Raw genomic sequence first — 13,677 nt, 5'->3', positions numbered from 1 at the left:
TCATGGAAGTGATTACAATAGTTTCACGTATGGCATCAGTGTGCTACCATTTAAAAATGTCTGTTCACTTTTAGGGGTAAATAAGTAAGCCATTGTGAGGGAACTTTTGAACTTTGTGTGCAGTTTAGTAGCCAGTTATTCAGACTTTGATAATTTAGATTACTGGTTGCATCATGTTTGCACACAATAGCTAAATAATGAGGATCATTAAACTCCCTGTGCAGGCATATCCCAATTGTGTTTGCCTCTCACCTTGGAGGCTCTGTGTGGCTGGGAGGCCAGGATTGGCTCTTTGTTGACTTGTCAAGCTGTGAGTTTACATTACAGGCCAAGCAGCTCATGACCCATTCTATTTACTTCACTGTTTTGTGGTGGGGAAACAGGTAAAGAAATCCTGCTGAAAAATCCCTCCTTCTGCACATTTTTATGAATAATGCCAGTGTTTATAGCAGTTAGGACACTGTGATCAAATCCTCCAGAAGATGTAACGTTAGCAGCATGTAGCCATTATGACACAGCTGTGGGTGGTGTGGGTTTCTTTGTGAGACTTTGCTTACTCAACAAAAAGATCTGGAGAACTTACAGTGCAATTCATTAGGAGTAAAAAACTGATACTTCAGGGAGAAAAACAGAGAGAACCAAAACACTTTCTAGAAGTATGAAACAATAAGGATTGGCAATGAAGAAGGCTAATAGGAATCCAAAATTATTTTTACAATGGTCAGATTAGGTTAAGTGATGACAGTTTATCTCACTAGTAATGAGAAATCATCTTGTGTTATACTGCTATATATTTTTCTGTAATGTTCAAAATTTAATAACAAAAGATTGTTTTAAAAACTGTGTATTCATTTATGACAAAAGTAAGTTAGAAGCTAAAATTAAAACGACTTTCAAACTCTAGTGAATTTTGTCTTGAATATCAAGAGTTAGGAAAAACAGGTCACTTTAGTGCCTGTGTAATACCAGTCTAATCCCTTGAAAATAGAAAGTTAGAATAAAAGTTTGTCTCATGAACACTGAGTACGCCTTTGATGTTTAAGAGTTATTTTCATCAAAGTGCCATTTCTCTAAATTGAAAAATATGAAAATGTGTACAAGCAGATATTTCTGAGATTTCAGGTACTAGCCTATAAAATGGGTCAACAATTTGTTTATATCCATTGGCCACACTGCTAATTCAAAGCCATTCTCATGGGCACCATTAGCAGCCCTTTATAGGTAAGGGAGAAATCTAAGAAAAGTAAAAAGACGAGTAAAGGGGATTGGAAAAGAGACAGGTAAGCCAAGTAATACTCATTATGTGGTGTTTGGTACGCTTTAAAACCACTTCCGGAAAACAGAATGAAGCCTTTATGATCTGCTTGTACCTTGCACTGGTGTGATAAACACATCCTTGGTTTGAGAACGATTAGGTAGATGAGGAATTAAAATCCTTGTTGGCAAACAGAAATCTCAGTGGTCTCAGAACTCGTTAAGTAGTATGGAAGGAAAGTAGGCAGGAAGGGAAGAATACAGGAAGTTGCCCTACATTTAAAAATATTTTAAACAGACAATAATGTTCAAAAGTAAAGTAGTTATTTTACATAAGAGTTCTCACTGCAGTAGTAGGCATTATGCTTATTAAAACTTATGAATATTTTGTGAGACTATGTTTAATGCTGCAGGTAATTCAAAGATAAGTAAGATATTTGTATCTCTTAAGAAATTTACTGCCTAATGTAGATGCACATAATTAGGGTACCAAGCAACCATGGGCGTTACATTTCTTTGAAAAGACTCAAGACTGTAAACCAATCTTAAAATCTAAAGGCTGTTCAAATTTGTTATTTTAATTATGTACAAAAATAGCATGTTTTGTGAGGTTCTCTTCCTCCCACGTCCTTTGGCCCTTTTCTTGTTGATCTGTACTGACAGTAAATTGGGCAGCTCTCTGATTTAACTTGGGGCTTTTATTCCAAAATTTAGGACAAGACTGTGGTCAACATTTGTCTGGCAGGCTTTAGCCAAGCCATCATTTTATTCCCAGTAAATTATTAATTAAAGTATAACATACATACAGAAAAGTGAACAAATTGTAAGTGTACAACTCAATTGAACCATCATTTAAAAATTCCCAGCAACATTTTATATGTGTACATTGTAACAAGTTTTTTTAACATTTTCATTATTTTTATTATACAAGGTATATATGTTAATTATACATAAGCCAAAAGAAAAAGATCATCTACAATCCCACCATATAGAAGCAATTTCTGCATTTTTTGGTATACTTTCAAACTTTTTTCTAAGTACACCCTCATACATTCTTGTTTGTTTTTTCCTTACAAAAATTTGATCTTATTATGCATACTATCTGCATAGTATGTTTTTAGATAAACATACCATTTGTGTGTGTGTGTGTGTGTGTATGTGTGTGTGTGTGTGTGTTCACTTCAAATAACAACATAGTATTTTGTTCGTTATTTATTTAACCAGTTCCCCGTTTTGGGGTATTTTTAAATTACAGTTATTCTAGTTTTTTCATTTTGGGCAATCATAGACAGTGCTACAAATAATATTCTTTACCCCATATCTTCTCATAGTTGTCTAACTATTTCCTCAACATAAATTTCTAGAAGTGGAATTTCTGGTCAAGAGCTTGTACATTTTTAAGATTTTGATAACCATTCAGAAATACTGTACCTATCCCTTTTCTTTCCCCATCCTGACAACACTAGAGGTTGTTGATCTTTTTCATCTTTACCAAAGAAGGTGTTTTATTGTCGTGTTCATGTCTTAGATTATTATGAAGGTAGAACATTTTTTTCTGTGCATTGGCTGGTTTCATTTTTTATTCTGTATTACTTGTGGCCTTTACTGATGCTTGAATAGGAACACTTGTCTTTTTCTTTTTTATTTGAAAGAACTCTTTCTATAGTAAGGATTGAATGCTTTCTCATGTATGTGGCAATAATATCCTTCATTTTAACTTTGCTTATTATATTTTATGCCATATAAAACTGTTGTTCAGTCAAATCAACGTTTCCCTTTATGGTTTCTACTTTTGGTGAGATACTAAGAAAATCTTTTCTTACCCTGAGATTAAAAACATCTGCATTTATTTATTTTGNGTTTGTTTTTTCCTTACAAAAATTTGATCTTATTATGCATACTATCTGCATAGTATGTTTTTAGATAAACATACCATTTGTGTGTGTGTGTGTGTGTGTATGTGTGTGTGTGTGTGTGTTCACTTCAAATAACAACATAGTATTTTGTTCGTTATTTATTTAACCAGTTCCCCGTTTTGGGGTATTTTTAAATTACAGTTATTCTAGTTTTTTCATTTTGGGCAATCATAGACAGTGCTACAAATAATATTCTTTACCCCATATCTTCTCATAGTTGTCTAACTATTTCCTCAACATAAATTTCTAGAAGTGGAATTTCTGGTCAAGAGCTTGTACATTTTTAAGATTTTGATAACCATTCAGAAATACTGTACCTATCCCTTTTCTTTCCCCATCCTGACAACACTAGAGGTTGTTGATCTTTTTCATCTTTACCAAAGAAGGTGTTTTATTGTCGTGTTCATGTCTTAGATTATTATGAAGGTAGAACATTTTTTTCTGTGCATTGGCTGGTTTCATTTTTTATTCTGTATTACTTGTGGCCTTTACTGATGCTTGAATAGGAACACTTGTCTTTTTCTTTTTTATTTGAAAGAACTCTTTCTATAGTAAGGATTGAATGCTTTCTCATGTATGTGGCAATAATATCCTTCATTTTAACTTTGCTTATTATATTTTATGCCATATAAAACTGTTGTTCAGTCAAATCAACGTTTCCCTTTATGGTTTCTACTTTTGGTGAGATACTAAGAAAAATCTTTTCTTACCCTGAGATTAAAAACATCTGCATTTATTTATTTTTGTTGTTCAGTCAAATCAACGTTTCCCTTTATGGTTTCTACTTTTGGTGAGATACTAAGAAAATCTTTTCTTACCCTGAGATTAAAAACATCTGCATTTATTTATTTTGGGGGGTATTTTTCTGGTTTTGCTTTCTTTACTTAATCTTTAAGCCATCTAGAATTTATGGTCTATGATATAGCTGTTATGAGGGTTTTTTTCCCCCGAATTAACTACACTATCTTACAACTCAAAATTGAGCTAATTCCCAATTTCACATGATCTTTGTATATTAGTGTGCATGAATATCTAAAACTCATTTTAGATAATGGGTTCAGACTTTGCCTCCAACAAATATTTTCCACTGGAATAGCTAACAAATAGTAAAGTTGGAACAAAATGATAAATTTTTTCCAAGTAGTTTTCTAAATCCCCACCCAGCCGTCCTGTTGTTTCTATTGAATAGCCTCCTCTTGTTGATAACTTAGATTTTCAGGCTTGTTTCTGCCTATAGTCATACAGAAGATGACACCGTTTCCTTCTTCCTACCCTCCTTTTGTTTTCTTCGCCCAAATTAACTGCATTAACCGACAACTGAAAATGCCTGAGTTATCCCCAGGTGTTGTAACCTAAATTTGTAATTCCTTCTCTGTTTTTCACTCTGTAGTTCACTTTCTCTGTTTTTTCTCTCTTCTTTTCTTCCTTCTTCATTGACATCTCATATTTCCCTCACCTGTCTTCTACTCCGTCCTTCTTCCCACATCAGAGAGCTTATTACTATGCTTTTTTTTTTAACCGTAATTTTGGTTGACTAGAAGGATGTAATAAATAGGTCATTTCATCTAGAAAATAACTTTTTCAGGACCAGCTTTTGTTTGATTAGAAAATAAGGTATGTTCATATTCATCAAATGCCTCATAAATGCCAGTTACCATGTGAGATATTGGGGATACAGAAATTAAATGGGCATTCCATTTCTTTGAGGAACTACCAATATAGCAGGTGAAACAAATATTTGTACAAACTATTAAAATTGTTTTTCAGCCTTATGAAATTTCATCAGTTTTTTTTCACTGTTTAGTATATTCTTAAAAAGAATGAGCATTCTGCATTTGTTGAATACAGTTTTAAAATGTCCATTGGGTCAATTTGGCTATTCATATTGTTCAAACCTTCTATATCTTTGGTGGGTTTTTTTGACTGCTTATTCTGTCAGTCATACAGAGACAGATATATGCTGAAATCTCCAAGTATGACTGTGGATTTGTCTGTTTCTTACAGTTCTGTCAGTTTTTGCTTTGCATATTGTGAGGATATGTTATTAGGTGCATACAAATTTTAAATTGTTATATCATTCTTGCAGATTGGAACCTTCATTATCACTGGTAGTTCTTAAAGTCTTTGTGTGATATTACTTTTCTTTGTATTTGTGTGCGAGCTTTTCTAGCCTCTTACTTTCAGCCTTTCTATTGCTAGATGTATGTCTGATAAATAGGATATAGTTGGGTTTCACTATTTTACCCAGTATGACAACTGAATCATTTAGACCATTTACATGATATGATTATTGATATTTTCAGTTAAATCCATCTTATTATTTTGTACTTTCAGTATGCCTTACTGTTATATGTTCCTTTTTCTCACCTTTGTTTTTTTCCTATCGGATTGGGTTTTTTTATCATTCCCTATTTCTTCATACTAGTTTAGAAGTTGTGTATATACTTTGTTTCTCATCTTTTCTTTACATGGTCATCCTAGAAATGACCACATTTTAAAGTTAATTAATACATTTATACTGCCTTCTAGATAAAAGAAGGACATTAGGATACTTTAACTCCGTTTATCCACTACTGGCTTATGTATTATTATTGCACAACATATTATTGTTTTATTTAGTTAATGTCTGTTTAACCTTACCAATATATTTATTATTCTTTCTCACATCATAGATCTTCGTTTTGCCTGATTTCCTTCCTTCAAAACAGAGGTACTCAAAGTGTGGTACATAGAGCCTTGGGGGTCCCTGAAATCCTTTCAGGGGGGTTATTTTCATAATAATACTGAGATGTTATTTCCTCTTTCACTGTATTCATATTTGCACTGATGAGGCAAGAGCAGTGATGGTAAACATCTGGCTCTGTAGCACAAATCAAGGCAGCAGCACTAACCTGTACCAGCAGTTACATATTCTTCACCACCACGTACTCCCATTAAAAAAAAATGACAGCTTCACTAAAGAATGTCCTGAGTGAAATAATAAAAATTGTTAATCTTATTAAATCTTGACTCTTGAGTTGACCTTTTAATAGTTCGTGTGATGAAATGGAAAGTATTCATAAAACACTTCTGCTCCATACTGAATGTGATGGTTGACTTGAGGAAAAGCACTTGTGTGATTATGTAAGTTACAAGCTCAACTAGCCATGTTTTCCACAGAACACCATTCATTCTTAAAAGAACTGACAAACAGTGTTTATTCATCTTATCAAAAATAAACAAAGAAAACCTGTTGTTTTAAAGAAAATACCTGAGGGTATTTATTATAAATGATAAAATTCAAGCTTTTAGATAGAAATTAGAACTTTGGAAAATAAATTACAGGTTGATAGCTTTTTAATGCTTAAAGAAATTTTTTATGAGATGGATGGTAATTCTAGCAATTGTGACTTTTTTATATATTGTGTGATGAATTGTGTCAACATTCGGAAGATCTACATAACTCGGTGAGCCAATGTTTTCCAAATGACCAAGGCATCATGTTATAAAACCATGCATGGGTGAATTATCTATCCAAAGTGCTAGGCAGATCAATGGACTTTAATGTGACAGGATATGAAGAGCTTATTGGTATGATTTCAGATGGCACATTGCAGCTAGCTCTTAAGAGACTACCACTTGTTACATTTTGGTGCAGTATGAAAGATGAATTTACAAACTTTCTGAAAGGATATTAAAATAACCCCTCCTTTTCCAGTTATCTATGCATACATTAAAAAGATTTGCAAAGATATAAAACAATGCCAGTCTTCCCAAAATTTTCTTGTTTTGGAAAATATAGTTACATTTTTTAAAAAATGTTATGTAATGAATGGGTTTATTGTTACTTTTAAATGAATTACTAAATGTTTTTAACTTTCTCAGTCTTAACTTTTAATATGGTAAATATTCACAGATATAATGTACATAAACAAAAATTACTTGGGCCTGTCAATAATTTTTAAGAACGTAAATGGGTCATAGGCCCAAAATATTTGCTTAACTTTTAATATGGTAAATATTCACAGATATAATGTACATAAACAAAAATTACTTGGGCTTGTCAATAATTTTTAAGAACGTAAATGGGTCATAGGCCCAAAATATTTAAAAATTGCTGCTTTAGATTTTTTTTAGTAAGGGTTTGCTAGTGGAAAACCCTCAGCTTTTGCTTTTCTGAAAATGTCTTTATTTCATCCTCCTTCCTGAAAAATGTTTTCAAAAACAAAATTTATTTTTCTTTAGCACATTGAAGATGTTTCTTCCACTGTTTTCTAGACTTTGTCATTGTTGGTTGAGAAGTCAACTGTCATCTGTTTCTTCTTTGAAAGAAATTGTACTTTTTCCCTTCTGACTGCTTTTCAGATTTTTCTCTGTACCTGTGATGTTTTATAGTTTCACTTTGATATGTCTGGGTATAGATTTCTTTTTATTTATCTTACCTTGGATTTATTGGACTTCTTAAATCTGTGGATTAGTATCTTTCATCAGTTCTGTAAAAGTCTCAGATATTGTTTGTTAACATTTGATTAAGCATGTACTAATCAGACCTTTTTGTTGTATTCTCTTTGCTTCACCAGGCTATATTTTAGAAAATTTCTTCTGTCCTATTCAGTTTATTGTTCTGTCTTCTGTTTTTCTAATCTGCTGTTAAATCCATCTATTGAGTTTTAAATCTCATTTTCTATATTTTTTCATTTCTAGAATGTCTGGTTCTTTTCAGATCCAATAGATCACACTTGATAACTTCATATTATTACCTGCAGATATTTTAAAGCTTTGCCTTTTATTTTTTGTAATACCGTAAGAAGAGTTGTTTTATAGTGGATAATTCTAGTTTCTGTGGTATTTATGGGTCTCTTTATACTGTCTGTTATCTCTTCTGGTTTACACTCATGCTGTCTTACCTACTTATATGTTTGATTATCTTTGATTATGTGCTCTTTAAAAAAAAAAACTTATTTGTATTAATAATATGAAGCCTAGATTTTAAGTTATTTCCTTTCAAGATGGTTTGAGCTGTGTGGATGCATTACAAGTCCAGATTACTTTAAATATAGTGTTCTAGAACACCATAGGTGAAAAGTCATGAGGTTCAGATTCATCCTTACCTTATTGCTATAACCCTTTGGGAGTCCTTAATGTGAAGAGGGAGTTCTATTACTCTCCACTTTGGACAGGTCCTGGGCTTTGATCAGATTTGCCTAATAAGTAAATGCCCTCAGGGCAAAAACATCTGTGTTCTACTTACCTCTCTAGGGTCCTGCTTTTCGTTCAGTTTTGGTTTCAGTACCCATTATGGGAAACTGCCTCCAAAAATAGTGTGTTTTAAAATTTTAGTCTAACCATAAAAATAGGTAGTGCTTACCCTCTGGATGTAGATGCCATAGTAATAACTTTGAACTCCTACCTTATATGCCTTACATATAGGGCAAACCTCATTTAGTAAACATTGAGAGACAGTGTAGTGTAGTTGTTAAGATCACAGGATCTAAAATCAGACTGCCTGATTTAAATGCCGGCTCTGCATAAGTTCACATAGTTCACAAAGCAGTCTATATGAACTTATACAAGGTACTTAATCTCTGTGCCTTGGTTTCTTCATCTACAAAAGGAGAATAATAGTAGAGTTTAGCTCATTTGGTTGTTATGAGGGTCAGATGAGTTAAAGCAACAAGTAAACATTTTGCTTAGTGTCTGCCCCCCCCCATAGCTGGCTTTCAGGTGCTTAGAATAGCCCTGCACATAGTAAGTGCTCAATACATATTCACTGTTAATTATGTTAAGCATTTATTGAGTGTCTTGTGTACAAACGGACCTATGGTAAGATCTCCTGGTCTTTGGCGATATTCAAGTTAAGAAGGTAACTACACTTACCTGAGACAAGTAGAGAGCAATTAGACAGCAGTGATTAAGTTACTTACTTAAATAGTGGCTACCTTTTTGAAATAATACCATGTTTTATAAATTTCTGATCAGAATAGCAAAGAATCAATGCTTTTTCATGGAGGTGGTTTCTAAGACTTAGAGAAAGTGGAATTATGCCACGGACAACAATGATGCCGGGGACAGCCGTGAATGTGGTGCTAACACTTTACATCCGTATGTAGTTTTGAAGCATTTCTTTATGTTCAGGTTCTCACTGCAACCCTCTGAGGCAGTTATATGTATTTCTACTTTGTTGATCAGAAAAGCAAGGCCTAGAAAGTTAGGTGTGGAATAGTAGAAAGAGAGAGGCCGGTATCTTCATTTTAGAGAGCAGCTTGGTGATTCCTCACGAAGGTTAGGTTGGGAATAGTTTGTGTCCCAGCTCCTTTCTTTCTAGGAGTAGAGCTTAGAGAAATTCTTGAACATATTTACATGTGAACATGTAACATTTGCAAGTGAACATGTCCTACCTTCAGTAAAACAATGGACAAAAGTCTTAGGCTTATTCATTCCATGGAATACTATATGGTAATTAAAATAATAATGCAGACCTCTGTGTATGAACATGGATAAATCAAGAGACATAAAACTACATGGGAGGGCCGGCCCGGTGGCGCACTGCTACAGTGCGCCGCTTGGGAGTGCGGCGGCGCTCCCGCCGAGGGTTCGGATCCCACATACAGACCGGTTCCCGCTCACTGGCTGAGCGAGGTGCGGGCGCAGCACCGAGGGTTGCAATCCCATTGCCGGTCCCAGTCCGGTACGGGCGCGACACTGAGGGTTGCGATCTGTTGCCGGACACGAAAAAAGACAAAAAAAGGAAGAAAAAAAAAAAAACTACATGGGAAAAGCTAGCTGCAGAGGATAAATGTAATGTGAAACTGTTTATATAAACAAACACAAATATAGTATATACATGGGTACTTCAAAAAGTTCATGGAAAAACAGAATTAAAAGATAATTTGAGGGCCGAGCCCATGGCGCACTCGGGAGAGTGCGGGGCTGGGAGCACAGCAGCGCTCCCGCCGCAGGTTCGGATCCTATATAGGGATGACCGGTGCGCTCACAGCACTCACTGGCTGAGCACGGTGCAGCCGGTCTCAAAAAGGACAAAAAAAAAAAAAAAAAAAAAGATAATTTGAATCTTTCCACGAATTTTCTGAAGAATCCTCTTATTGTTTATGATATCTACAAAGGCAGAAAAAGTACAAAGAACAAAATTGTAAAAACTTACCTGTTTTAGGACAGCGAATGCTTCCAGGGTAGGGAGGGAGGTTGATCTGAAACAAATATAGTGAAGAGCTGACATTATCTAATTGCTACCTGGCTGTCTGATATATTGTCTTTTCTACACTTGAAATGGTATATATATATTTTTTTTTAGTAAAGAAACTTAAAAAAAAAAGAAAGTTTTGGAATTAAATAGACCTCAGTTCAAAACCTGCTACCCATTTACCCAAATTTCTTTCTCTTTCTGATCCTCAGTTTCCTCATTTATATGAGGTAATTATAACTTCTCTAAGATTTTCATGAGGACTGCATGAGATGATATATATATAAAGTGTCCACTGTAATATCTGACTTCTTATAGGCACTCAATAAATTGTGTTTTTTAAATGACTTACCCAAGGTTACATGGCTAGCTAATCTGTGGCAGCTCTAGGACTTGACCTCAGATATCCAGACTCTGAGTCCAGGGCCTCTTGCACTGCGTGGGTTAGATGAGGAAGCTGTGGTTAATGAAGCAGCAGATCATCATCAGGCCACTGTAGTTGCTAGTTGGTAGCATTACCAGGAAAGGAGCGAATGCTGCTCTTGTACTCTAAGGGAGCCCCACTCCTGCCCCTTCCGTATCTCTGAAGCCCTTCTGAGATCTTCAATCTTCAGCACCTAGCAAGCACCAAATCCAGAAGTGGAAAAGTCTTTAAATTTTTATTTTCAGTGGCATTGAGAGTATTAAGAACAAACATTGGAACTGAGAAAAGAGATCAATATTAACTTTTTAAAAAAGCTACTATATCCGGCAGCTTAGGCTGGGTTAAGTTGTGATAATTAACAACTCCAAAGTCTCAGTGGCTCCCAGTTACAAATGTTGATTTCTCACCCACATTCTGTGTCCATCGTAGCTCTGCTCGCCGTTCTCTGTGCCTGGGGTTTGAGTCTGGGACATTAGAGGACTCACAGCAGAGAGAGAGGGAGACTCTGGATTTCATGATGGTTCTTGGAGCTTCTGTTCAAAAGTGGCGCTTGTCACTCTGTGCACATTTCATCAGCCACAGAAGTTACATTGCCAAATCCGCAGTCAACATAGTGGGCGTATGGTGCTGCCACAGGAAGGGACAGTCGAGTGGTTACATTTCTGTGAACAGTGTATGCACAGTGGTTGCTAAAAACTTCCAAGTGTCAGGTCATGGAGGGGCAATTTAGGAAAATTAGAAATTACTCTAAGTTGAGAGGTGAATCGATGAAGGGCCTCATACGTATTCTTCAGCTGTCTCTGGACTCTTCAAAAAGTATTTTGCTAGTAGAAGAAGGAAGTTATTTTGTAATAATGTTTTTAAACATGCAGTTTGATTCAATTACTTTGTTTTGACTTTGACTTTTCTCTCTTTTGTTGACAGTGTCATCAGCAAAGTGGTTCCAGCCCCCGAGGCTAAGCCGGCCCCTTCTCTGAATAGACCTAAGACCCCTCCGCCAGCCCCTGCCGCAACCGCCGTCCCCGTGCACGTGAGCCCCGCCCCGGTGCCGCTGCCCCTCCTCGCCCAGGCCACTGCGTGCCCGGCCCTGATGCCATCCCCGGCCCCTGCCATCTCTGCAGCAGGAAGCTCCAAAGGCCCTGTACGCAGCGTGGTGACAGAGACGGTCAGCACTTACGTGGTGCGTGCGCTTCAGGTCCCCGGTCCCCGGTGCTCAGGAGCCCGCCTCTTAGGAGCCCCACGTCTTACCATGAAAATGTTTTCAGTTAAAACCAAGTGTCTGTGTGTCATTATTGAATTTCAGGGGCCATTCTTTATGACTGCAGAGGCATTGCGTTTTCAGTTTTTTGACTGAAAAGTTCCATTACAGTGTTCACATATTCAGTCTCCATAAATAATGTCACAGCATTGTTTTTTCCTTTATTTCATATTGCTTTGGAATATGACTATATACATATATACAACAATATTAATGTATAAATATAGAGATGAATAGTGATATTTAAATCCCACATTGAATTTCTTGATCAAGCAATTAAATCATTCGCTCAAGAGCATAATTTACGGAATGTTCACAGATCTTACAGGTCAGCTGGTGTGTCTGAGAGAAGCACTAACCGTACTGGTTCATTGGCTCAGATCCAAAATATACCAGGGCTTGCATATTAAATGGAAATGAGTTTTTGGACCACAGAGCTTCCTGAGTATCCAAGCATGGCTTCAGATTGTAAAACACACCGTGTTGGATGAGTCCACATTGTCCTAGGACAGTTTTTAGGCATTTTCCCCACAGTACCAGGTCCTTTTCAGTCTGGTAATGATGTATTTATGTAGGTATGTTCTTTGGGCACCGTAAAGTGACACACAGACGCACAGCAAAGTATTTAAGGGACGCAGAGGCATCAACCATGCAGTGACTACCAAATATGCATACTGTAATGTACTAGCCCAGTGATGGGCCTGAGCTTTGTGAGTAGCCACATGACTGAAAACTGACGGGGAAGGACTCTTGACATTTGTTGTTATAAACCGCACAATATTACATTATTTTAAAAGAGTTTTGGCAGGAAATTTCTTAAAATCTTTAAATAGTTGAGGCACTATAATGAAACAAAGGAGAACAAAAACATTTTAAATGTAGTCAGAGAAGATATATAAATACACAAAAATTTAACAGAAAAATATTAAATTGGCAATTCAAGACAAAAAAAGGTGTGATATAAAAAGATGTGATCATCAAATTGGTTCATTCAAGGATCAATTGCTGTTGGTGTTAAGACAAAATCACCCCACGATGTGTTGATCAGGAAAGATTTTATACTTAATCTCCTCAACCTCCCTTTCATCTGTAATGAAGGGGGTTCTGCTAGACTCAGTAATCTCTATGGTATTTTCTAGCTCTAAAAATTCTAGTTCTCCAGTGGATTTTTGATCTAACTCCCTGAAATGGGTCTCATTGGTATAGACAATGTGGATGAAAAGCCTTCTAACTCCCAAAGAGATAGTTTGTGGACAGAGGAGAGAATGTGTGATAGGGATGAAGGACATAGGCTATAGAGCAAAAAGGCTGCTTTTGTCATTGCCTAATAGTGTGACATTGGAAATGTCACTTAAATTCCCTTAGCTCCAGTTTTGCCTTTCTTAACCTGTCCACGGGCTGTTTTACAATGACTGAATGAAGCAAGACGAGTGAAAGAGTGTAGCAGGCTGTGAAGGGTTGGGAGCAGTTATTATGGATGCTGTGGCAGGTTTCTCACATAGCACACAGTCGTGGCCTTCTAATTTCAAGAAAGGTCAACAGCAGCAAGACTTGCCAGGCGTGGTGGCTTCAGGGCATGGGATGCTGGGTCAATCTTAGCCTTTAGAGAGCTGGTGCGTGGTGACTGCTGGCTCTCTTCCCTTGT

General features: G+C 36.1%; 1 protein-coding gene across 1 annotated transcript in view; it reads left to right on the top strand.

Moving 5' to 3' along the window:
* LOC103589377 (transcription initiation factor TFIID subunit 3) overlaps positions 1-13,677 on the top strand; it is a gene marked incomplete at its 5' end in the record, with an annotated part of 51,213 nt that overhangs the window by 33,000 nt on the left and 4,536 nt on the right. The window contains one exon of the mRNA XM_008571330.1: positions 11,699-11,954. Within this exon, the coding sequence (XP_008569552.1) occupies positions 11,699-11,954 (256 nt within the window). The remainder of the gene's footprint in view (positions 1-11,698; positions 11,955-13,677) is intronic.

This window comes from Galeopterus variegatus, unplaced genomic scaffold, assembly GCF_000696425.1.
Source record: "Galeopterus variegatus unplaced genomic scaffold, G_variegatus-3.0.2 Scaffold680, whole genome shotgun sequence".
Classification (NCBI taxonomy): Eukaryota; Metazoa; Chordata; class Mammalia; order Dermoptera; family Cynocephalidae; genus Galeopterus; species Galeopterus variegatus.
This window is presented reverse-complemented; position numbering and strand designations above follow the sequence as displayed.